At 31.4% G+C, this 23,785-nt stretch overlaps 3 protein-coding genes across 4 annotated transcripts; all 3 read left to right on the top strand.

The window, feature by feature from the left end:
* Nucleotides 1–8,660: 8,660 nt before the first annotated feature.
* On the top strand, nucleotides 8,661–14,809 carry LOC107429217 (uncharacterized). The gene is made up of 15 exons (XM_048463491.1): nucleotides 8,661–9,131; nucleotides 9,252–9,301; nucleotides 9,762–10,619; nucleotides 10,755–10,821; nucleotides 10,918–10,980; nucleotides 11,102–11,165; nucleotides 11,253–11,346; nucleotides 11,430–11,513; nucleotides 11,592–11,681; nucleotides 11,763–11,790; nucleotides 12,211–12,744; nucleotides 12,827–12,888; nucleotides 13,785–13,894; nucleotides 13,993–14,080; nucleotides 14,181–14,809. Exons 1-15 carry the CDS (start codon nucleotides 8,750–8,752, stop codon nucleotides 14,490–14,492), a joined length of 2,886 nt encoding a protein of 961 aa, XP_048319448.1. The 5' UTR covers nucleotides 8,661–8,749; the 3' UTR covers nucleotides 14,493–14,809.
* Nucleotides 14,810–16,575: 1,766 nt separating this feature from the next.
* LOC107430383 (bax inhibitor 1) lies at nucleotides 16,576–19,252 on the top strand. Its single transcript, XM_016041219.4, has 6 exons — nucleotides 16,576–16,827; nucleotides 17,594–17,737; nucleotides 17,828–17,919; nucleotides 18,369–18,555; nucleotides 18,734–18,889; nucleotides 19,001–19,252. Exons 1-6 carry the CDS (start codon nucleotides 16,711–16,713, stop codon nucleotides 19,046–19,048), a joined length of 744 nt encoding a protein of 247 aa, XP_015896705.1. The 5' UTR covers nucleotides 16,576–16,710; the 3' UTR covers nucleotides 19,049–19,252.
* Nucleotides 19,253–20,152: 900 nt separating this feature from the next.
* On the top strand, nucleotides 20,153–23,488 carry LOC107430386 (uncharacterized). 2 transcript variants are annotated; one of them, XM_016041222.4, is made up of 4 exons: nucleotides 20,153–20,357; nucleotides 21,524–21,657; nucleotides 22,192–22,302; nucleotides 22,887–23,488. In XM_016041222.4, the coding sequence occupies exons 2-4, from the start codon at nucleotides 21,541–21,543 to the stop codon at nucleotides 23,118–23,120; spliced, it is 462 nt and encodes a 153-aa protein (XP_015896708.1). In that variant the 5' UTR covers nucleotides 20,153–20,357; nucleotides 21,524–21,540; the 3' UTR covers nucleotides 23,121–23,488. The 2 variants fall into 2 exon arrangements, with proteins under 2 accessions (XP_015896708.1, XP_015896707.1); XM_016041221.4 differs by having other exon boundaries at nucleotides 20,155–20,348.
* Nucleotides 23,489–23,785: the final 297 nt, after the last annotated feature.

Raw genomic sequence — 23,785 nt, 5'->3', positions numbered from 1 at the left:
TGGTAAAATATTTGCACTGTTGGAATCATACAACTAAAGCTAGAAACTATACAGTTGAATGAAATATATAATAGATATATTTTTATTACTCATTACAAAATTGTACTAGTACATAAACTATTTTTTGAAATCTACAATACCTTTCAAATTATTCTGTATATATTATTCTTTGGAAAATAATACATAAAATTCTACTTTTGACCAAAAGCTAAAAAATAGTATATTTATAGAATACTAACTTTAATATTTCTAGAATTTAATAACTCCTATCTTAATAATTAGTTAAATAGATTTTATCATTTAATGAGTTAGTTTAAAAATCTTACAACTTGTTATTAATCAAAACTCTTTATCAATAAATTGGTTTGTTCCAAGAGCATAAATCCAAAAATCTTACATTTATTTTAAACAAGCCTGAGACTTTAATCTAATCTGGTACTACTTTAGTAAAATCCTATATTTGAACTTCAAGATTAATAATGTTTATATTAAATGTAATTTTCTTTTGTTAAATATCAATAATTAATTAATAATATTTTATATCAATCAATTAATTATTTATTCTCTTGATTTATTAATTTTTTAACATATTCAATACACTAGCTAATAACTTTCAATATCCTCAAAACATATCAAGATAATATTTTATAAAATTTTATTTTATCTATTTCATAAATACTTGATAATCAATATAACCATAGTTCTCTAATCATCAAGATATTAGCCATTTATAATAGACCTCATTTACTAATAATTCAAGGAATCATAGTCACTTAGTTGTATTATCTATTAATGTTTTATATCTTATTTTGTTAACTCAGATTTTTCATTTTATCAAATATAATATTTTATATTTTTTTCTCCAATTTTCTAGTTTAACAAGTTTTAAAATTTTATTATTCACCAAAAAAAAAAAAAAAAGTTTTGAAATTTTATTTTCAGATAGCTTTAGAATTTTATTTCAATCTATTCAAAGTTTATCGTACCTTTGAAATTATAACAACGATGGTGACAGCTGGTGGTAGAATTGGGCAAATCAAAGTCAAAAGATATTGGCCCGGTGGACATCCTGTTTGGGCTGTTTATGCTGATGAAGAAGAAGGGGATATTAGGATGTCTGCTCAGGAGGACAGAATACATAGAGCTGATAACCGGCGCATCCGTCATGCTGAGATTGTTTCAACAATTGAAGAGGAAGCTAAAATGCAGGAAGGTTTGGATGCAGAGGAGGATACAGAGGAAGCTAAAATTCTTATTATAAATTAAGAATAATACAATGTATTCATTTCAGAACGTATATAAAATTATAATTTCATTACTAGCTAAGTTATATATATATAAATATATATAGTTAACTGTCAGGTTTAATATATCTAAATATATATTAGTACAAAGGCAAATTCTAACGTAATAAAATATGAAAAATGCTAAAGTTCAAAAAATTAAATAAGAAATTTTTATGGTAATGATTTGCATTTCATCATTCATCTCCGTTAAATAGTTCACTGGTATTTTAAATTGTGTAAGGGCATAAATGACATTACACGTGGATATATTATTTTTAAAAAAATAAAATATTGGTTTACGTGTTGGCATTTGTCCCTGTTCTCTTACTCATTTTTTGGGGATTGTGTCCAATTCATCATAATTTTAGTTAATATAAAATTATATTTCTGCATCTTATTTTTTGTGTTTTCTTTTTTCAATTAAAATAAAATTGGTATTTGGACTTTGGAGGGAAAGCGGATATAATAAAATGACACATTGTAATTTGACCACATTTTCCCTTCTTTATTGTGAGATTTTATTTTCTATAACAAAAAAATGGAAAGGAAAAAGAAACAGCATTTTTATTCTATCAGAAAGGGAAAAGGATCTAATGTTAAAAAAAATCTTTATTATCAATTTTCCATAAATTACAAAATTAAATTAGTTAGCCTTAACCACATCTCCTCCAATTAGAGAGAGAAAAACAACTTTATGTTCATATTTAAGATATCTATGCCCCTGGCCGTTTAAGTAGGTCAAAATGTTTCATTTGCAATTAGAAAGGGAAGTTGAATGATATATTGCAGGCTTTAACCTGAACAAAAAAAAAATATTCAGCCACTAAAATAAATACAAATACATTTCCAGCGAACTTCAAAACTATTTGGAATGAAAAAAGTTTCTATCTAATTTAATTATAAATGCTCATCATTCAACATTCAATGTAATTTAAGGAATCTCCCAAACAAAAACTAGATAAAAACAACATACTATTTTCCCTTGTTATAGATTTGGTCATGGAATGCAACTGAGTTCAGTCGATATAGATGAATGTTAAAGACATTACCAATAGATTGACCAGTCAAATCAAGTTCATTTTAATCTCCCATTTTAAACAGGCCCAAAGATCATTATAATAAAAGAGAAAAACTTTCACAAACATGAAACGAAATATCACAGCAGAAACAGAGGCATTATTATAAAGAAATCCAATAGGAGCTTGACAAGGATGCTGAATGACCCCTCCTGTCAAAATCCTTCTACACTACCAGGTAGCTCTGCTTCTGTGTTACTTTTACGCTTGTGATGTTATCACCTTATATTAAAAGTAAACAAATATCAATATGAAAATATATTACCAAAATTATACAACCTCCTTAATTAACCACTAAAATTACTTACCCCATCAAACGTCTCATTTGGATCTACATCTTGAAAAGGATCCTCAGGCATGGACAGGGGATAAGCAAAGTTTGATGGGTCATTGAATATATTCCCTAACAAATCTTTGGTGAATTTATACCTCACTATTTATGTATCATCAGTTAGCATAACAAGAGATTTGTATGTCGACTTTGGTCCACCTTTCAAAGATCTTTTTGTGCAAGAATTGAAACCATGAGTCACAGCTTCACAGCTGTACGAGAAGTCAAAATTAGTTAGCGCAACTATTCTACAATGCATGAAATTAACAATGAAGGAAAAATGTAAAATATAGCCTTTATTTGGTCAGGATTTGTGTGTGAATGCTACTCAATCCAACGGAGAGACTGAATACTGGAACAGAACTAACAAAAGTTGAATTTTAAACGATTTTAATGCACTTCTCTTGTACAAAACATCCAAAAGATTTGATAAAATTAGATTCAATTAAACTTACTTTCTATGTACAAGCTTCTTGTATTCATAGGGCCTGTAGTTTGGTGATGATTCTATATCATTTGGATATAGTATCCGCTTTTGTTGATATTTTGAAGCTTAATATGCAAAATGTGAGCAAAATGTGGGTTGGTCGGTATTCAAAAACTTTAACAGTGCATATCTCCACTCAGTCTCAATATTAAATTAAAATGAAATCAACTTACAAGATCCTCATGCCCAAGATAACAAGTTATCCCAATATGCCCCCTCAAGTTTTGGGTCGGCCAAGAACACAAAGCTTGGATCAAAAGAACTGAAACTGACGTTTGCTAAGAGGTTTTGTGAGAACATCAGCTATCTGAACCCGGAGGGAACCAGCAACAACCTTCTCTTGAACAAAGTGAAAATCAATACGAACATGCTCCATCTTGGAGTGAAGCTTAGGACTTGCGGACACATATGTGGCACCAAGGTTATCACAGTAAATAACAGGAGGAGAGGAAAAAGAGACACGAAGCTCTTGAAGAAGAGAAGTCACCTAGCTGAGTTCAGAGGCAGTATGAGCAACGGCCCTATATTCAGCTTCAATGGAAGACCTGGAGACCGACTTCTGCTTGCGAGAAGACCATGAAATGGGATTGCACCCTAAGAAGACAATAAAATACAACCAATTGTGGAGGTATAGTCTTCTCTGTTGCCAGCCTAGTCAGCATCCGAGAAAGCATGCAGGAGCAGAGGAGACTAATGATGAAGAGAGAGACCAACTGAAGCAGTGCCTTTGAGATAGCGGAGGAGTCTTTTGATGGCAACCCAATAGAGAGCAGTTGGATTATGCATGTACTGTAACAATTTATTGACAGTGAAGGCAATATCCGATCTTGTGAAGGTTAAGTATTGAAGACTACCAAGAATTTGATGATAAAATGTGGCGGATTAAGACGCTTATCATCCAAAGAAGAAGAGGATTGGGAGATAGACATAGGAATATTCACAGCATTAGACTGAATCATGTGTGTTCTATCTAGAATATTCTTGAGATACTGCTCTTGAGTAAGGAATAAACCATTTGGTGTAGAGATGACTTCAATACCCAAAAAATATTTTAGCTAGCCGAGATCCTTCATGGAGAACCGATTGGAAAGAGATACAACAAATTGAGATAGAACATGGTTGTCATTCCCGGTAATAATCAAGTCATCCACGTAGATCAGTAAGTAAAGCAAGGTACCTCCCTTTGAAAAAATAAACAGAGAAGAATTGGATCTAGAGTGAGTGAAGCCGTACTGAACCAATAAAATCTGTAGTGCAGTAAACCAGGCCCGAGGAGCTTGTTTTAGGCATTAAATGGCCTTATTGAGTCTGCAAACATGAGAATTTCTGCAAGATTCATTTTTTGTCAATGAAATGGCAAGTAAGACATATTTATCTATTTACAGATGTCCATAAATCGGAAGTCAAACAAATTCTATCAGGAGTTGTATCCAACAAGCATTTTATCTTACTTTTTTCTTTTAAATGCAGTTTAAGAATATCTGACTTAGCAAATTTCTAGAAACAAGTTGTATATCAGGATGCAAATATTAAAACGTGACTCTAATTCTATCATACTCAACAAGTTGGAAAGGCAAATCATGCATGATTATGGCCGAAGTTACTAATTCTCGAACACGCTCAAAGTCAAATTTAGATGCATTCAATGAGATAGTCCCTCTATCTTGAGATATTAATAATTGGCATATATCACGAGTATTTCTTTTCACACAATTTTTTAAATGATACATATAATTATCCATTCCATATTTACTATCACAAAGATAAATTGTACCACAATCTTTAGATTTACATCTTTAATTATCATCAATATTCAACAGAAGCACATCAAAGTAAGACCAAACCTTTGAAGTAAATTTTCTCTTGCGCTTCACTTTATGTTCACTTGTGACTCCTTCCATAGGATCTTCTAATTAATAGGCACTTCAAAGCTATTTGATTCAAAATTTACTTGAAGTTCATCCATGTTTCTCTATATGTTTTCAAAAAAATAAACTACATATTAAAATAAAATATTGTGGTAACCTTATAGTAAACATGTACACAATTTTTTTATTTTCCAAATCACAAAGCTATATATATATATATATATATATACATGCCCACACACACACACATATAATTTTTTATTTTCCGAGTTATAAGAGGTATAAAATGGCTGGATCTCTATGCAATCAGCTCCTACTAAAATGATACAGTTCAAGATATTGATAAAACTAATCATATGAACTCTCCACAAAAAGAAATAAAATTTAAATTGACAATTCAAGGGATTTAAATAGACACTGAGTAATTGTTTTCCTTAAGGTAGAACATATTGTCAAGTTTCATAATTATTTATTAAAAAAATTCATATATATATATATATATATTTTTTTTTTTTCAACCAGTAGTAGCCCAAATTTATTTTTGTAACTCGATAGTCATTGATGATTCGTGAAGTCACAAAAATACCAAAACTTATATAATACAAAGGATGAAGCTTGGGATATTTCAAAAAATAAATTCAAACAGAGGTGCCACATCTTCAGCTACTCAAGACTTTGGCCAAAATTTGCAATTTTATTATTCTTCTATAATCAAATATGATCTCAAGCACCAGAAGAAAACAACCCAACTATATTTAGGCAGTTTCTAAAGTATTTTTTATTTTTTTTTCCTTCTGCTCCCATTTTTGATCATTTAGTTTTACCAATAAGAAAAAATTGCATTACCAATCATGAATTTTCATCTCACTCAATATACATAAATATCAAAGACAATTAAAAAGCAATGCATTTTGGCAATCAACACGACTTTATCTAAGCATGTTTCAATTTTCAATAGGAAACATCAATTCAAAACAGAAACAACTAGACATCCTAAAGTCTATACATACCTTTCTCTTACCCACCAAAGCACTCAAAAAACCCAATAAAACCCAGAAACGAAATCCCTGAAACCGACTTTTTCCTTACTAAATCATAAGCCCTCAATACAACCAAAAAATAAACCATATCAACTAATATTTATTTTAGAAGTATTGCTATTTGTTATCATTGGCGAGGATTATCAACTTTTGTGATATATTTTAATAAAAACAATTAATTCTATTATTTTTTTTAATGATAAAATCCTAAAAATGATATATTGAATAGTAATTATTTAAATTGTCACTTGACATATAGATTCTATTAGTGATCGTTTACCAATAATAATAAATAACATTTTTCTTATTTTAGACATTAGCATTGTAAAATAATTTTTTTAAAAAATACTATCTATATTACTTATATTGTAATTTTATTTTCGTAATACACATCCCATTAAAAATACTTTTAGAAGGCTAAACATTCTAAGGTTTCTTAAAAAGTACATTTTTCTTAAAAAGCTAATTTGTTTCAAAACCCAAAAAAAAAAAATAATAAATAGATTTTGTGCTCGTTATCATTACAGGATAATTTTATAATTAACTATACATTTATGTCATCGGCTTAAACATTGTTAATTTTTATTCTGGAGAACAATTTACATGCATTTGTTGAAGTTGCTTTTATCCATGATTATGTCATATTAATATGCTAACTAATAAATCATTGACACATGACATTTGATACCTTTAGCATTACTTATATTTTATTAATTTCTCACTTATCTATAGCATAATTATTTAATTTATATAAATCCACATTTAAAAAAATCTATTACTCATTTAAATCTACTTTTTTAATATAAATTTGATTCAAAATATTACAATCAGTTAATAAAAATAAATATGTAATTAAAATAAAAAGTTATAATTATTTATAAAACAATATTTATTTAATTACTATCTTCTTTTGTTTTGATGACGACCGAGATACCGATTTTTAGTTTTAATTACTGATTTTTTTTTTGGTCAAAAAAATTATTGATTTTGTTGTTAATTTTTTTTTATAGTTTTCAATTTACTTTTTAGGATACAAAAAAATTAATATATATATATATATATATATAGAAAATTACATAAATAAGTTTTCTTAATTATTTTTTATAGTTTTCAGTATGCTTTGGTTGATGAATTCCAAAAAAATAGAAAATTATTTTTTTGTAAGATAAATTTATAATGAATTTATTATTAATGCAAATTCATTATCGAAACACCCAAATCATATTTTTATCCAAAAAAAAATATATATATGCAGAGAAAAGAATAAAACCTTAAGATTAATTAATTAGTGAATAATCTAATTAGTTGGACTATAATATAGTAAAACATGCGGTTTGTATATTATGTTTGTATATTCCATAACATAAAATTACCAAAATAAGTATTTTATTTAATGGTCACCCTCCTAAGCTTTTTAGCTACAACTAACTTGAAGGTTCGATTTTGTTTAATGTATTTGAGACAAATAGAGGTTTTGTTTTTAGAATTTTTCAAAATACATCTTTTTCAAAAATTTTATTAAATAATTAATAATTATTTAATTATCAATTAAAAAAGTGTTGTGAAATATGAATATTAAATTAAGTGTTTGGCAACATAACTGTAAAAGAGCTTTCGACATAAATTTTTACAATACTATTTTTTTTTATTATACATTCAATAATTGTTTTATACAAGTGATGCTAATACAAAAATGTATAATATCTAATAAGATTAATAATACTAAAATTAATTTGGTAAATATTACTTTTTCATAAATATTCCAATATACTCTTTTGGAAAAAAAAAATACAATAACCAATTACAAGAGTATTAATTTCAAAAAAAAAAAAAAAAAAAAAAGAGAGAAATAGAGCCTATTTGATAACAAATGTATTTTATTTTTCTTTTAAATTGTTTGTAGTTTGCTTATTTTAATAGTTTGTTAATATTATTTGGTAATAATTAGAGTTTATTTAACATAAATGTTAAAGTAAAGAAAAAAAATTAAAATTATATATATATATATATATATATATATGTATATTTTTTGTCCTTACATTTATCATCAACTAACTTAATAAGTCATTGAAGTAACTATATGCAATTTTAAGAAAAAAATAAAAAAATAAACTTGATATAAAAAAGTTGCAAAATTAAAAACAATGGTTTTATATGGTCTTTTCAATCAAGATCATCTTTTAAATTTAAACAACCTGATCTGATTTCTTTAAAAAAGGAAAAGAAAATAAATCTGATCCAAAGAAAAAATAAATTAAAAATGAATCCATCTTGTTTAAATTGAATTTTAAACGTTTTATTGATAAATGCTTTATCATATATAAAATGATGATTAAAAGAAAAACGTGAAACCATCCCAAGGACAGATTGGACAATTGCCTGGTCCCATTAAATTTATGAACCAACAATATATATATATATATATATATATATATGTACGTATGTATAAACATAATATAAAATTATAATATAAAATAAAATAAAACAATAAAAATAAAAGTGGCGGGAACTCCATAGTTGATCATTTTCAAAACCTACATGTGCGTCACTTTTTGGCGCTCTCTCTCTTTTCCCAAAAATCGCCTTCTCTCTCTCTCTCTCACATCTGGAATCCCCTCCCCCCAAAAAAAAAAAAAAAAACCTCCAATTCGCGAAGAATCCATGGCGACTCGCTCCACCACCGACTCAGAAACCACCAACCAAACCGGTTCCGACTCGGACAAGGCTCGCCACCTACTCGCAATCGTCTTCTCAGTCGGCCGTCCGATTCGTCCTCTGGAGCTCGCTTCACGATGCACATCTTTCTCCGTTTCTTCCAAGCTCATCTACTGCCTCTGCTCCATCCCCGACTCGCCTTTGTCCTTAACCGAAGATCTCTACGTTGTACCGTCTTCCGATGCCTTGAAAGCTTTGGCCGACTCCACGGCGAATTCCGATAGTACCGAAGCAGTCAGAATGTGGCTTAAGAAGCGGAAACGCCTTGTATGGTACTCTAAATTCATGCCTCCGGCCAAAAGAAGATTCATATTTAGCCCTCGAGATGGTATTTTTTTTTTTCTCTCTCTATGGAAGTTCAAAATTTTGCCTTTCCTTTTTGTGTTGTTTGGAAACTTTTAACGCTTGTTGGTTTCTAATTGTGGTGATGATGATATTGATTTTGCAGGAAAAGAAGAGAATGAATCGCAGGAAGAAACTGAGTGTGACGTCTCAAAGGTACTACTGAAGTGATTTGGGTATTTATTTATTTATTCTTTTTTTTTCTTAATTTTAAAAATTGTTTTGAAAATTGAGATCCGGAAATATTTTACTCTTAGGTAAACTATATTGTCATTTGTAGTTGTTTCTGAAGCAGTAGATTGATATAACTTCCACATCATACAAGGTTTATTTTTATTTTTTATTTTTTTGAGTCATTCTGTAGGAAATAGCCTAATTATCTCTAACTGTCCAATTAGCTAATACAGAAATTTTAGTTATGAACGTTTTTAACTTTCATTAATGGTTTGTATTTTTCTTAAATGTAAAGGCAAAGCTTTTGGTGCCATTGATTTATTTATAACCAATTGATTTGAAACAAAAATTGATTATTCTCTTTTCTATCCATGCATAAACGATGTGCAACCTATCAAATTCCTATTCTAGACAGCTGCTGAAGTATATGTAACTCATGCAGGTACATTTTAGTATGACTTACTATAACAGCTACAGTGTAAATGTAGTACCAAGTGACATGGCAAAGATGACAAAAAAATTAGCATTCAGTACCCAGTCGCTTGGAAATTCGGATTCTGGACGATTGAGTTGTCAATTGAGTAATATTGAAAATACGGAAGATAAAACTACTAGAAATGTGTACGTGCGAAGGAAGGGTAATAAAGGAACAATGGCATGTGAAGCTGATACCAACACAGCTCTCCAAAAAAGCTTGGTTGATAATCTAGTAATGTGCGGTGGAGATCAGAAAGATGGAACAGATTTGAGAAATAGAACAAATGACATGGCCACATTTTGCCCTGAATACATTAGCAATATATCGCTGATGGAGGCTGGGAACGTCAGTGGTAATTGGAAAGATACAGATGTTAGATTCATTGGAAATGAAAGAATTATGGGACGTCAGGAGGAAGACACCACCGACCTTAAAGAAATGAAAAATCTAGTCAAGCCGCTTAATGAGATGGGTGAATATGAAGAGTCCAAAGATATAATTCCATCAATTGATAAAGAGCCAACAAATAAACATGTGGAAACCTTTTCTAGTTCTCCTACTGTTGAGGATTTTGTTGCTCAGAAGCAGTTATCAAAACCGTCAGCCAAGATAAAGACCATTGACGGGAATGCATTGTCTCCAAGAACGCAATCACTTTGCAAATCCTTACCGCATGATAAGGCTATTAATACACCCAAAGAGAAGCACCAGTGTAAAAAAGACCTGACTGGAATCAACATGGTGAAGAAATCAAGGCAGATTAATCACGATGATATGCATAATAAGAAAAAAAGGACAGTTACTGCTTCTAGTTCTGCTAAGGTATGCTTTATCTTACAAAGTTTGGTCTCTTGTGCAGAACTTGTTGGTTGGAAATTGTGTCCTGCTGTCTGGCTTTTATTCTAGTTGAGTTGACCAAGACAAACTTGAGCTGATTATGTGGTGCTTTCCTTATAGGAACAAACAGAGACAAAGGTGCTTCCAAACTTTGGGAATTATGCTGTTGAAGAGGAAGAAGGTTCAGGTATTAAAAGTGATGTTGGATATTGGATTTTCGACCATATTTCTGCCAGTTTGTTTACTGTTGCTGATTTATTTATTGCTGATCAAATATGTGCAGGTGGTTATGGTACTGTTTACAGGGCAAGGAGGAAGAACGATGGTACCACAGTTGCCATTAAATGTAAGTGATGTGACATTGTAATTGTTAAACTGGTGTATCTTGTAAATTGAGCTACCAATCAGAGTTGTTATCAGTATGTCTCACTTCCTTGGTACCTATTGTATTTTTGACTGCTTTACAGGTCCTCATTCTAATGCCCATAAGCACCATGTCAACAACGAGATGAGAATGCTAGAGCGATTTGGGTGAGAATTTAAGTAATAAGAAACTTTGCATTGTGCCTTAGTGGCAATTTGTGGAACCTTGTGTTTTAATGATTTCTTTTCATACAGGGGTAAAAACTATGTCATAAAATATGAAGGCTGTTTCAAGAATGGAGATTCTGATTGCTTTGTTTTGGAGCATGTTGAGCACGACAGACCTGAGGTAATTATTGTACATTTTAATTGCATTATCTTTTTCTTTCATTATTTTTGTATATCTTATTTTGAGGTAGATTTTTCTTTTAGGTGTTGAAGAAAGAAATAGATGTTCTTCAGCTACAGTGGTATGGCTATTGCATGTTTAAAGCACTTGCAAGTCTTCATAAGCAGGTATTTATTTTTGCTATGTACAAATCTAGACTTCTTGCAGACAAAATGTTCTCAAAGTTCTTGTTTTTGCATTGGCAGGGAATAATTCATAGGGATGTTAAACCTGGAAACTTCCTTTTCTCTCGTAGAGGAAATAAAGGTTACCTCATTGATTTCAACCTTGCACTGGTAAGTGAAATTTGGTTGTATAAATCCTGTCTTATAGTCTGCAATCTATTCTTTCATTGATGTGATTTTTAATGTCGGCAGGATTTGCATCAGAAGCATGGGAATACTAGTAAGTTTACATCCTTTCTGTGACAGTGTCTAATTTACTTAAGCATAGTTTCAGTATATTGATTACAGTTCTACATCTTCCTTGTTAATTTTGTGAAATTGATTAAATGATTAACTGAAATTTGGTTAAGTGCTAATGTTCTGTTCTGGTTAGATTGTGCTAGAAAATTGATAGAGATATTTTAGAAGTACAGATTGCCACTCCAAAAGAATGCTTGCCCAGGACTTCCTTTAATCAATGCTCTCTCTCATACAAAAACATGCTCATTATTATATTTGGAAGATTGAAAAGGGCCATTTAGTGACTGCCTCTTTTTTTTTTTTTGTTTTTTTTTTTTTTTTTTTTGTCTGAAGTTTTTGGTATGTCATGACGTAAATACTTGATCTAAAAACAAGATTTATTAAGGGGGTGTTTTCACAGGAAAATCAAAGGAAGGGTATGATGTAAACGACAATGCCATCAAACTTCCAAGTGCAAACTCTGCACCGCAAACCAAAGATACGAGGTTACCAAATGCTAAATCTCTAGAAACAGCCGGTCTTAAGACAACAAATGGTTATAATAAATCAACGTTAGATCTGAAGAACCTGCGAAAGAAGGCTTTGACCCAAACTAAAGCTTATAATAATGATTTGGGAAGTTGGAATGCTAGCAAAAGTCAAGGTGCAGGTGGCTCGGGCATTACCTCTGCAAAGGATGCAACTAGCACCCTAACTCCTTCAGCAGAGCGGTTGAGGGAACCTTTACCATGCCAAGGTAGGAAGGAGCTCATAAACCTGATTCAAGAAGCAAGGCAAAGTCCAAAAGATAAAGTTTCAGGTGTTCCATCTTCTATGAGAAAGAGAATTGCTGCCCCACCTCGAAATGTGGATAGCACACTCTTCTATCTCACTCCAATGCCTCTGCACTCGACTAGCATTTGTGTTGGCAGTGCTGGCTTTATGAAGAATAGAGGTATGTAGATTATAATGATTTGGAGATGGTTGGACTAAGCAAACTAACTTAAACCAGTCATATTTAATAATTTTCATTTTAGGTAGTGGAAAGCACAAGAAAGAAGGTCCTTGCGCTGGAACAAAAGGCTTCCGGGCTCCAGAGGTAAGGATTTATGATTTCAACAGCAATTGCCCAAATTAATCTATAATTTTGATATTTTTGTCTTTTCTCCTCATGAACTTGATACTTTTAGTAATTCAATTCGTGAATCCTGAATTTCCATCTAATTTGACGTCCATGATGATGTTTGTATTTGGGTTCCCGTAACCGTCTTTGCTCATAATAAGAAACACTTTCCAAGTAAAGCTCACGTTAGTAGTGACATGGTTAGAGTGTGAAGAAGAAGAAACCCAGCAGAAATCTTCTCCTGTTTGCAATACATTATATAGTTTATTTATCCAAATGAAAAGACATTTGATTATACTAATATTATTTCTGTGTGGGGTTTCTAGAAGTTCACTTGTAAAGTTTGTTGCCAGCAGAAAAAAAGAAAATTCTTTTAGGGTCATAACATATTGATAATGTGTCTAGCTCAGTATATGCAAGCTTTAGTGGGATATGTAGATTTTAGCAATGTGAATTGAACCCATTTAATTTTTCTTATGAAAAGAAATAAGAAAAGAAAAAAAATAAAGAAATATTGTCAACTTTTTGGTGCATAATGGTTGAGCTGAGTCAAGGAACCTTAGCCTTGAGAATTGAGAGCTAGTAATGATGGCTTGAAGATCAAGTTTGGGAAAGTTTGTCTGTTGATTATTGGTTAGATAGCTAGATATTCATAATCATCATTTGCTTTTCTGTATTCATTAGAAGTCTACATATGAAAGCAACAAAACGAATTAATGGAATTAAACGATCAGTCTCATGGATCCTTTTTCCCCTGGCATTTCGTTTTATCATACTGAATTGACATGTCAAAAGTTGAGAAATCGTTTTGACTCTATGCCATGATTGATTTTATTCAAACCTGTAGAGTCTCACTTCTATTGGTTTTGCAGGTTTTGTTTAGATCTCCCTACCAAGGCCCCAAAGCTGATATCTGGTCTGCTGGGGTCACCTTACTCTACCTTATGACTGGGAGATCACCGTTTATTGGCGATCCTGAACAGTAAGTATCTATGCTTTTTACCCCAAGGGCTTCCTCTTAGTTTTTTTTTTTTTTTTTTTTTTTTTAAAACACACATTCTTATTTAATGTCATTGCCAGAAACATAAAGGAAATAGCAAAATTGAGAGGCAGTGAAGATTTATGGGAAGTCGCCAAGCTCCACAACCGTGAATCCTCATTTCCAGTGGTATTCATTGTTCACTATTTGTAAATCTATTTATGGATTTAGTAATCCAAAGATAATAGTTCTGAAAACAGTTTATTTTTTATTATAATTATTATCACAGGAACTGTATAAGCCCGAATTTTTGCCATCTACAAAGCTGTGGGATTGGTGTGAAATGAATACAAAGAGACCGGATTTCTTCAAGCAACTTCCCAAGTCACTTTTTGATCTTGTAGACAAATGTTTGACAGTGAACCCTAGACTGAGGATAAGTGCAGAGGAAGCTCTTAAACATGAATTTTTTGCTCCATGTCATGAAAGCATTAGAAAACAGAGGCTGCATAGGCAGATATCATTCCTGGAATCTGGAAATAATTCCTCCTTACATGATCAAAGCATCAGCAAACCTAAGATTTCTCAAATAAAAGCTTAATCAGCTTTTGAGGTAGGCTATTAAACCAGTTTGTATCCTTTTATCTTCTGCGTCTACTCTACGATAAGAAGCAATATTGTTCTTTGATAAAGACGCAAGCAAAGCATATTACCCTTGTTGGATTGTATTTAATTACTCTTCTTCTTTTTTTTCTTTTTTTTTTAACACTTTTATTCTGTTTATAGTTTTGTAAAGTTTGTAACCATTAGTTGAATGAATATGAACACAATACTCTATAATCCGCGGAAGAATGATGAATTCAGCCAACCAAAAAAAAAAAAAAAAAAACGATATTTATTTCGTGAGGAACCTGCAAATACGATTATTAATTGATTTTTATTTTTATTATTTATTTATTTATTTATTTATTTTACTTTTAAAATTACAAAACTAAATGTAAAGGTGATCTCATAATATTTTGCTGATTAATTGTTGTTAGATAATTTGGAAAACAATATTTTGCTGATTAATTGTTGTTAAGTGTCAAATTTACAATGATGGTCTCCACTTATAACAAATAGCATTTTTTTTTTCAAAATATGTTATAAATGATTTTGCGAAGAAAATGTCATTTGTGATTGACCGGTGCCAATAAAACAAGCACAATTAACTTTTGGTGTGTCCTAGGGAGGACAAAGTTGGGGTAATCGAGAATTCAAAAGATGTTCCTATAATAATTCTTTGTAATTCAAGAAGGTATCAATAATAAATTGAGATTTTGGATATCTGCCTTTTGACTTTTATTACAAAAAGACCTGTCAGTGTCATATAGAAGTATCCAGAAAAAACAAAAAAAATTTAACTAATATTGCTATATTGTACCTTTATCCCAAAAATAAATAAATAAAATTACATATTGTAGCAATTCAACTAACAATGTAGATTCTAGGGAAATCATTTTATTTATTTATTTATTTTTTTGTTTTATAAACAAATACATGGTTAGGCAGTAAATTTTTTTCTATTTATTTATTGATATGTGTGACAGACTTATTTTCCAATATAGAATTTTAATATTAAAATATTAAATGACAAATATATAAATGGATATCCGACAATATTTTTTCGTTTTGATGTCAAGTACGATAAATTTAAAAAGGATGGAAAAAAGAATGTATTATTTGGAAATCTTTAAAATAGTAGTGTCAAATTTTGTCTTCTCGATTATATTAAACACTAAGTTGCTTAATGTTTATTTTTTTGATTTTGATGTGCTATTACTCTATTAGTTGAAAAATTAATATAGGTATTATATAAATAAAGTTCTAAAGAGATAAACACATATATCAATAAAATAGTGATAAATTATCACATAATAAATAATTTAACGCCAAGAGCATCAATTTTTTTTTTTTTAAGAGAATATGCCAAGAGCATCGTTATCTATCAAATTATAAACATATTGGACATATTTTTTTTTTTAAACATAAAAACAAAAATACATCATTAATATATGGAATTAAAACTATTTAATTTTTAATTTTCTTTTTGTTGTTTCATATTTTTAAGTCTTTTTATTTTTAGTCTTTGAATAAATAAATAAATAAAAACAAATAAAATAATAAATAGTCTTCTCCAAACTTGGAATAGTTATACGTGCAGAAAATGAGACATTGACACAACGGCAATAATCTTGTAAGACAAGCCCACGTACTTTCGTAGTAACACTCGGGACCCTCAGGTGTAATTACTATTAAATAAAATTAAGTTAATTGAATATAAGGACGTGTCAAGATGTTATTGGCCATACAACGTAACATTAATGAAATCCGATTGAAGAGGGTGAAGATATTTTGCTTCGTGGCAACGCGATGTCTTGCTTGTCATCATCATGGAAAGTCAATATCTAAATCCTTTATTTCTCTTGGCTTTCATGCCCGTATATTTACGAATAACCTCGAAACTTCACGAAGCATTTCCATATCTCATTTGCCCTAAATACCCTTCCTTGACTTTCTTTAACTCCCATTTTCCACGAATAAGAGATAACAATCAAGGTCATTATAGTAACTCCACAACTAGAAATTTCCAGGAAAATAATCCTCATCAGACTTTCTTGTTCTATATAAATACCAAAAGTTTCTTTTTTCACCAAAACCGATTAGAGTTTTCGAACAATATTCTCGCTCTTTCCTTGCAATTTTCTCGCTGAACTTTTTTGTTGTTTGTTGTTTATTTTGTTTTGTTTTCTTTCCTGCACTCTCTCTTTCGCGGAGCAATGGATGCTTTCTCGTCGTTCTTCGATTCACAAACCGGTGCCAGAAACCGATGGAACTACGATTCGCTCAAGAATTTCCGTCGGATCTCTCCTGTCGTACAGAATCATCTCAAACAGGTAAAAGAACGTTTATACAAAAAGTGAATTCCGCCTTCGATAAACTAGCAACCAATGTTTTGGCTCGTTTTGGAATTTAGATCCTGGAATTTGCACGAGCGAAGAGAACGTCTAGGGTTTTCAATTTTTTTTTTTTTTTTTTTTTTTGGTTTTTAATCAATTACGTACAGAATAGGAGAAAAAGGAAATATTACAAGCGTATCTGATGAAGGTTTCAGTTCTTGATAAATTTAGAGTAAATTTTAATTGTTTGGTTCCTGAGAATATTAGATATGGAATGGAAAGGGAGGAGAGGAAGTCATTGATCTTGAACTTGGAACTTCAGGTGATAGAGTAAATGTTACAATTATCTAAATCAGGGGGCCGGTTTTACACAATTTTGGTTTTGTTCTGTTCCCTTGTTGCTGAGAGAGCAAAGAAATAGGAAAGAAAAACACAAGATTGTATATTCTACTTTTCTTTTGTTTCTCTGTTCGTTGTTATCTTTTGCTGGCTTGTTTTGATTTAGCTGTTTTCTTATTGCTGTGGCTATTAATTGACAAATTAAGTTCTTACATTTTGTCATATTTTCATATTATTTGGTTGAATATTCATATTTCCTTTTGGAAGATGGTTGTTTTCTGATTGAGTTGAGATGGAAGGATTAATGTCTAGTTGTTGTTCCAATGGCTGCTAGTATTCCGGTTACTCTTCATATTCAAGCTCTTAAAATATTTTATTATATTTCTACATAACATTAATCCTCTTCAATTGCTAAATCTTGCAGGTTTATCTCACTTTGTTCTGTACTCTGGTTGCATCAGCTGTTGGGGCTTACTTGCATCTTCTTTGGAACATTGGTGGCGTGCTTACAACCATTGGCAGCCTAGGATGTATTGTCTGGTTACTCGCTACCAAAACTTATGAAGAGGTAGTATCTATAATTTATATTTTCTTGCTTCCTGTGTGTTGGACATTTCCGGTTTGTATATTCTTTTTTAACATAATTTCTTTTGAGCAGCAAAAAAGGGTTGCACTGTTGATGGCAGCTGCTGTCCTCGAAGGGGCTTCTGTTGGTCCTCTCATTCAGTTGGCCGTCGAGATTGACCCAAGGTATTTCTCCACTAACTACGTATTAGATTTAGCTTTGCAAATCTGGAAGTTTAATATAACTTTTACTGGTTGGGGGTTTCATTGTCAGATTTGTTAGGTTGTCATATTTGAAGAATGATGGTTTGGTTTAATTTACCTTTTCATGATGCACTATTATGCATTATTATTTGATTTTATTAACTGTTGAATGTCCTAGCTCAGTTGCGTATGGTCATTGTCTTTACAAAAAGTTTTGTTGCTAAAACTTTATAGACTTGATACAATTGAAAATTTACTTTTTCAGAAATTGTGGTTTGAGATTACTTTTATTACTGTTTTTTTAATTGTATTTCTTTTATAATATGTCGGACAGTGTTAATGATACGCTTTGTGTTTATTATGCTGTTTGCCTTGCGTTTGATACTCATTCAGAAGTTCAATTTGTAATATAAAAATTTCCTTTGTTTCAGCATTTTGATCAGCGCATTTGTTGGAACGGCCCTGGCCTTTGGTTGTTTCTCATTAGCAGCCATCTTGGCAGAACGTAGGGAATATCTCTATCTCAGTGGCTTGCTTTCTTCTGGCTTGTCCATGCTTCTCTGGTTGCACTTTGCTTCTTCTCTGTTTGGAGGTTCCACAGCCATTTTTAAGTTTGAGGTGAGAACTAGAGGAACTAATCATTCCCTTTTTTTTTTTTTTTTTTTTTTTTTTTTTTAATTTCATTTTTTGATTCATCTATCATCTTGGTTTAATAATCTAAATATATGATAGTAGGCTGAGTTGAAATGGTCATTATTTGTGATTTTAACGTATTTTTTTCTTTGATTATATGCAGTTGTACTTTGGGCTTTTAGTGTTCGTTGGGTACATGGTAGTGGACACACAGGATATCATTGAGAAGGCACACTATGGTGATCTGGACTATGTGAAGCATGCCTTGACCCTCTTCACAGACTTTGTTGCTGTCTTTATCCGAATTCTTTTCATCATGGTAAGTTGTGCGAAATGCATGATGGTGTAAACTCATCTCCTTTATGCTGAAGTTTTCGTTCTTTTGTCACTGCAATTCATACGTGGTAACCAAATCTTTTTGTGTATGCAGTTGAAGAATTCATCGGAGAAGAGAGAGAAGAAGAAGAGAAGAGATTGAGCTATTTTTCTAAGATGATGGAGATCGTGCATGTCAATACTGTTTTTTTATCTGCTTGAAAAAACTGAACAAGAAACATGTTAATATTTGAGACTTTTGAGTGGTCATGGTGTTTCATGCCAGTCTTGGAGAAAGAGTGTGTAAACTTTGTTATCCTAACTAGTTAATTTTAGTTTTATAATGTTGCTGCAAGTTTAAAGTAAATGCGCTTGATTTTATGGGTGCGATTTGTTGTTTTCTTTTTTGTTTTTTCCCCATGAATAAGTCAATTGGATATAACTTTCAATTTCAAGTTTTTCCCGAAGGCATATGTGCATCGTTAAGAGAGAGTAGTGTCCGTCTGCAGTTCTACGAGTGTTTCGAGGCTGTTAGCCAGCTTTTTGGCATTCCATTTGTGTAATTCGGTAAAAGGATCAAAGCATGAAAAATTGAACATAATTATGCAGTGTTGATATGGTTGAAACAATTTATAATCCGTCCTGGGTCCTTAATGATGTTCATGGTTATCTCTGTGCTTATATATATATATATATATATATATATATATATATATATGGACATTTTAAAGTGTGCCCCCGCATTAATTTTTTTTTTTTTTTATATGAAAATACATTTGCATTTGTAGAAGATATAGATGTGTGTGTATATATTTAAAAGGTAACACGGTATTTATATTTTACAATAAATTAAAATTAAAATAATACTCTAGAAATTGATAAAATGCAGTATCATTTTATGAGATTAAACAAATTTTGAATAAAGTAAAAATGGAAGGAAAAGAAAAGAATTGTCATCATCAGCATAAAAAATTACAATAACAAGTTAACAATGTATAATATAACGCCAAAGCTCTAGCAAAATAATATATATATATATATGGTATTGATGACAGTTTTTCATAGTATTGATAACGATTTTTTAAAAAATTATAGTTAATATTATAAAAAACCATCACTAATAATGTGGTCATCATACAGACCGTTCTCACTATAAAATTTCCATATATATATATATATATATATAAATATAACAGCAAAGTATTTGAAAAAAAAAAAAAATGATAATTTGCTATTGCTACCAAAAAAAAAAAAAAAAAAAAAAAAAACTTATAATTTGGTTGTTTGGGATGCCAAAAAGCCATAGGAGTAGGCCAAAATTTTGGTCCCAATCCCCTGAGCGCTTTTTCTCTCAAAATCCACACTGAAGCTCAGAAGAGTCAGCCACAGAGCTTACGATTCGCCACCGCGGAGCGCAGCCCGCCGAGCCCAACCGGGTAATCAAGCTCCAACGTAGCCCGACGGTATTTCTTGTTCGTCATATCTTTCTCTTCCCTTTTTCCAGTTCTTTTGTTCGATCTTCTTCATCCTCGACGAAATGATAATATTAGCTTCGCGAAATGAATTTTATTTTATTTTTGTATGCTTTTGTTGTATCGAGCTTTTTCTCAAGTGGGAATGGTGATGTATGGTAATTCTGTTTTTGATTTGTTGTTTATTTTTTCTATTTGACCAGCCTAACTTCAGATCGTAACTATGTTCTATTGTCGTTCATACAAACATGGTTCTCATTTGCTTTTATTTTATTTATTTATTTATTTTGTCTCTGTGTGTGTGTGTGTGCGCGCGCGCTTGCGCTTGCTTGTCGGAAGGTCAGTTGGGGATGGAAAGTGAGGATTTTTGGGACATTTGGGAAGTGGGTTTGTTTAGGAATTCTCAATTCATTTGGAACTTTCAGCATTATTTTCCATTTTTAGAAAACTATATCAGACTCATCTTCTATGTTTTGGGGGATTTTGATCAACTCCACTCTGCCAATACCTTAACTCACAGTGTAATTTCCTTTTTGCTTCTCTGTGTGTATTGCGGGTCAATGCAAACAGAATATTAGCAAACTATAGCATACCGATTTATTGGAATTCAATTCATTTGGGGATTTCGCTCGTTGTTACTTGTTTTGATAGAATATTAGCAAAACAACAATTGTTTTGACTTTTGGAGTGTTCATTTTAGCTTTTTCTTTGGACATGGTCTTTCCCTTGTTGATTTTTCCTGTAACATAATATAATTTTAAGGGTATGTTTTGCAAGAATTTTTTCCGATTTAATTTTGTATGTATCATATCTTGATAGAAATGTATTTTAATTTTTTTCTTTAAATTGAGGACGCAAAAAATTGTAGTTAGGAACAAAGAGAAAGGAAAAGAAAAAGCAGTTTAAGGTTGTATTGGTACACAAGGATTTTAGGGTTTACCGGTGATTCAATGCTAGCTTTGTTGTAAACTCGCTCATCGTCTGGTCAAAATTAATCTGGATTCGTCATCTTCTTCATCTCAGCCACCAACATGTTCCTTGTCTTGTTTGTCTCCTTCCCTGTTTCTATAAAATTCCGTTGAATCTCACTAAAATAGTAGATTTTAATTCAAAGAAAATTTGGTTCTTATGTAGCTTAGTTTCATGATTGTAATGTAATTTTGCAGGGCAATCATAGTGTAGCATGAAAAAGCTACTGGAATTTGGAAGAAAGGCCATGTTCTATGTGAGGGTTCTTTCTGGATATGAAGAGCGGAGAATCCGATCGTTTAGATTGCAGCTTGAGAAGCGTATCCAACAGGTTTAGCTTCTTTCATTTTGTCAATTCAACCTTTTCTTTATTTTGTTCTCCCTCTTTTATAGACCAACGTGTTTGGGATGTTCTTGTTGATGCTATTTGTTAAAGCAGTTTACTAGAATGTGCATTCTAAGTGTTCTTGCTTGAAAAATACTGACGGAAATGATCAATAAATATAAATATTATCTTAAGACACCAGTAGCATGAGAACCCATGGCATTTAGGTTTATACGAACATAATCCAGACAATTGTTCATTAGGCTTAGTGCAATTATTTAGGTGTCACTTTGTAGAACCTTTTTTGGTTAAGAAATGTGCATTTGTTACTTTTGCTGAACTGTAGCATATCTCATGTTGTAAAACAAAATGGCAATGTTAATATATTTGTAGCTGCTTTTCTCCTAGGTTCTTTATATGATTCTGTTTTTGTGTCCATTCACATTCCTTCTGGTAGACAGTAGATATGAATTATGTGTCCGCTAGTCTACACCTGCCTTTATGTTCCAATATGCTTGACAGCACTTCTCACTTTCCCAGGCGCAAGAAAGGAAGGCAGCTTTGAGAAAGATCCCTGAGCAGGCTATTTTAGCAGAGGTTCGCCGTATGGTTGAGGAGATGCAAACTTTAAACAGGAAGCTAGATGAAACTGTAAGTTTAAGATGTCTTTGACAAAGACCATTTTGGCAGAAAGATTAGCAAATAGAATTTTTGTTTTAAAAACATTACATTTGATGAAGTTTCCTCAGTTATATTTTAATGGGTGGAATCTTCTCTTTTCTATGTATTAGCGCTAAGGTTTATATGTGTTGCTATAGTTTATAAATTTTTCATGAGTGCATGTAGTTATTTTGATACTGTGATTGTGATAATTGATGGTATTAGTTAGATGAATTATTATCTAAGAAATGTGAAACACCAGCAGATATCTCATGGATCATTTTGGTTTCTCCTTCTGAGGTCTCACATTTATGACATCAAAAAATTTTGAATTGTATTTTTAGCTCTGATGTAGTCTTAACTGTGGTGGTTTTAATGCTTCCCAAATGTCAATTCAGTTCGTGTTGGTTTGATAAAAGTCAGCAAAGTTGGTGTCAAGGTTAGACATCCAGGATTGGCACTTCATCCATTCTTATAATGAGTGTATGCTTGAAGTCGCCATTAAGACTGACTGAGTCATAAACTTATTTCCGAAGTGAAAGATATTTGATTGCCGTAATCACTTTCATCTGCAGGAGGCTGCCATCGAAGAGTACTTTAAACCAATTGATAAAGAGGCTGAGGCTATAATGAAAATGCAGCTTGAAGGGGAGGAGAAGACAATGAGGGAAATGATGAAAGCTATGCAGCAACAAGCTTTGCTTGAGAAAACTGAATCCAATAAAACCGCGAAAGTTCATGATATAGACACAGACCAAAACCAGGATCCATCATCCTCCACTGCTGCACATCAAGCTCAAATGCGATGATTTTAAGAGATGTTATCAACCATAGATTTAGGATTAAATTTGTAAGAGTGCGTATCAGTTTTGGTTGTTTCTGCTGTGACTTTGATAGAGGCACTACTTTTAATAACCAAGTTAGTTCTTGGTCAAAATCTGTTGAATCATCATTTTTTTTGTTTGTACAATTGAGATAGCGGTATTGTCATTAAAAAAAAAAAAAAAAAAAAAGCACGTGCACATGGATGGTATTACTGAGTAGTATTGGAACTTGGATGTTATGACAGGAGTGGCATACTCGAAGCATAATATTAGGAATGATGAATTCCAGCAAAGAATAACTTGTATGGCAATGTTGATAATAACAATTTTTGGGCATCATAATTTCTCCATCATTCAGTTTTATGAATTACAGCCAAGTGTGAGAGTTTCGCTGCATTGAATGACCACATGAAGGTTTGACTAATCTTATTTTTCGTTTTACATTTCTTATCTCATATTATTTTTGAACATTGCATTTTGAAAAGTAGTTATGCTATAAGTATCAAAATCTTTATAAAAAATATTTATGATATGTTGATTGATATATTTATATAATTTAAATGCTGTTAAATAAATTATTAAATGAATTAGTTAATAAAAAAATAACTAATTAAATATTACCATATTATTCGTAATATAATTAGGCGAAT

This window comes from Ziziphus jujuba, chromosome 6 (assembly GCF_031755915.1).
Source record: "Ziziphus jujuba cultivar Dongzao chromosome 6, ASM3175591v1".
Taxonomy (NCBI): domain Eukaryota; kingdom Viridiplantae; phylum Streptophyta; class Magnoliopsida; order Rosales; family Rhamnaceae; genus Ziziphus; species Ziziphus jujuba.
This window is presented reverse-complemented; position numbering and strand designations above follow the sequence as displayed.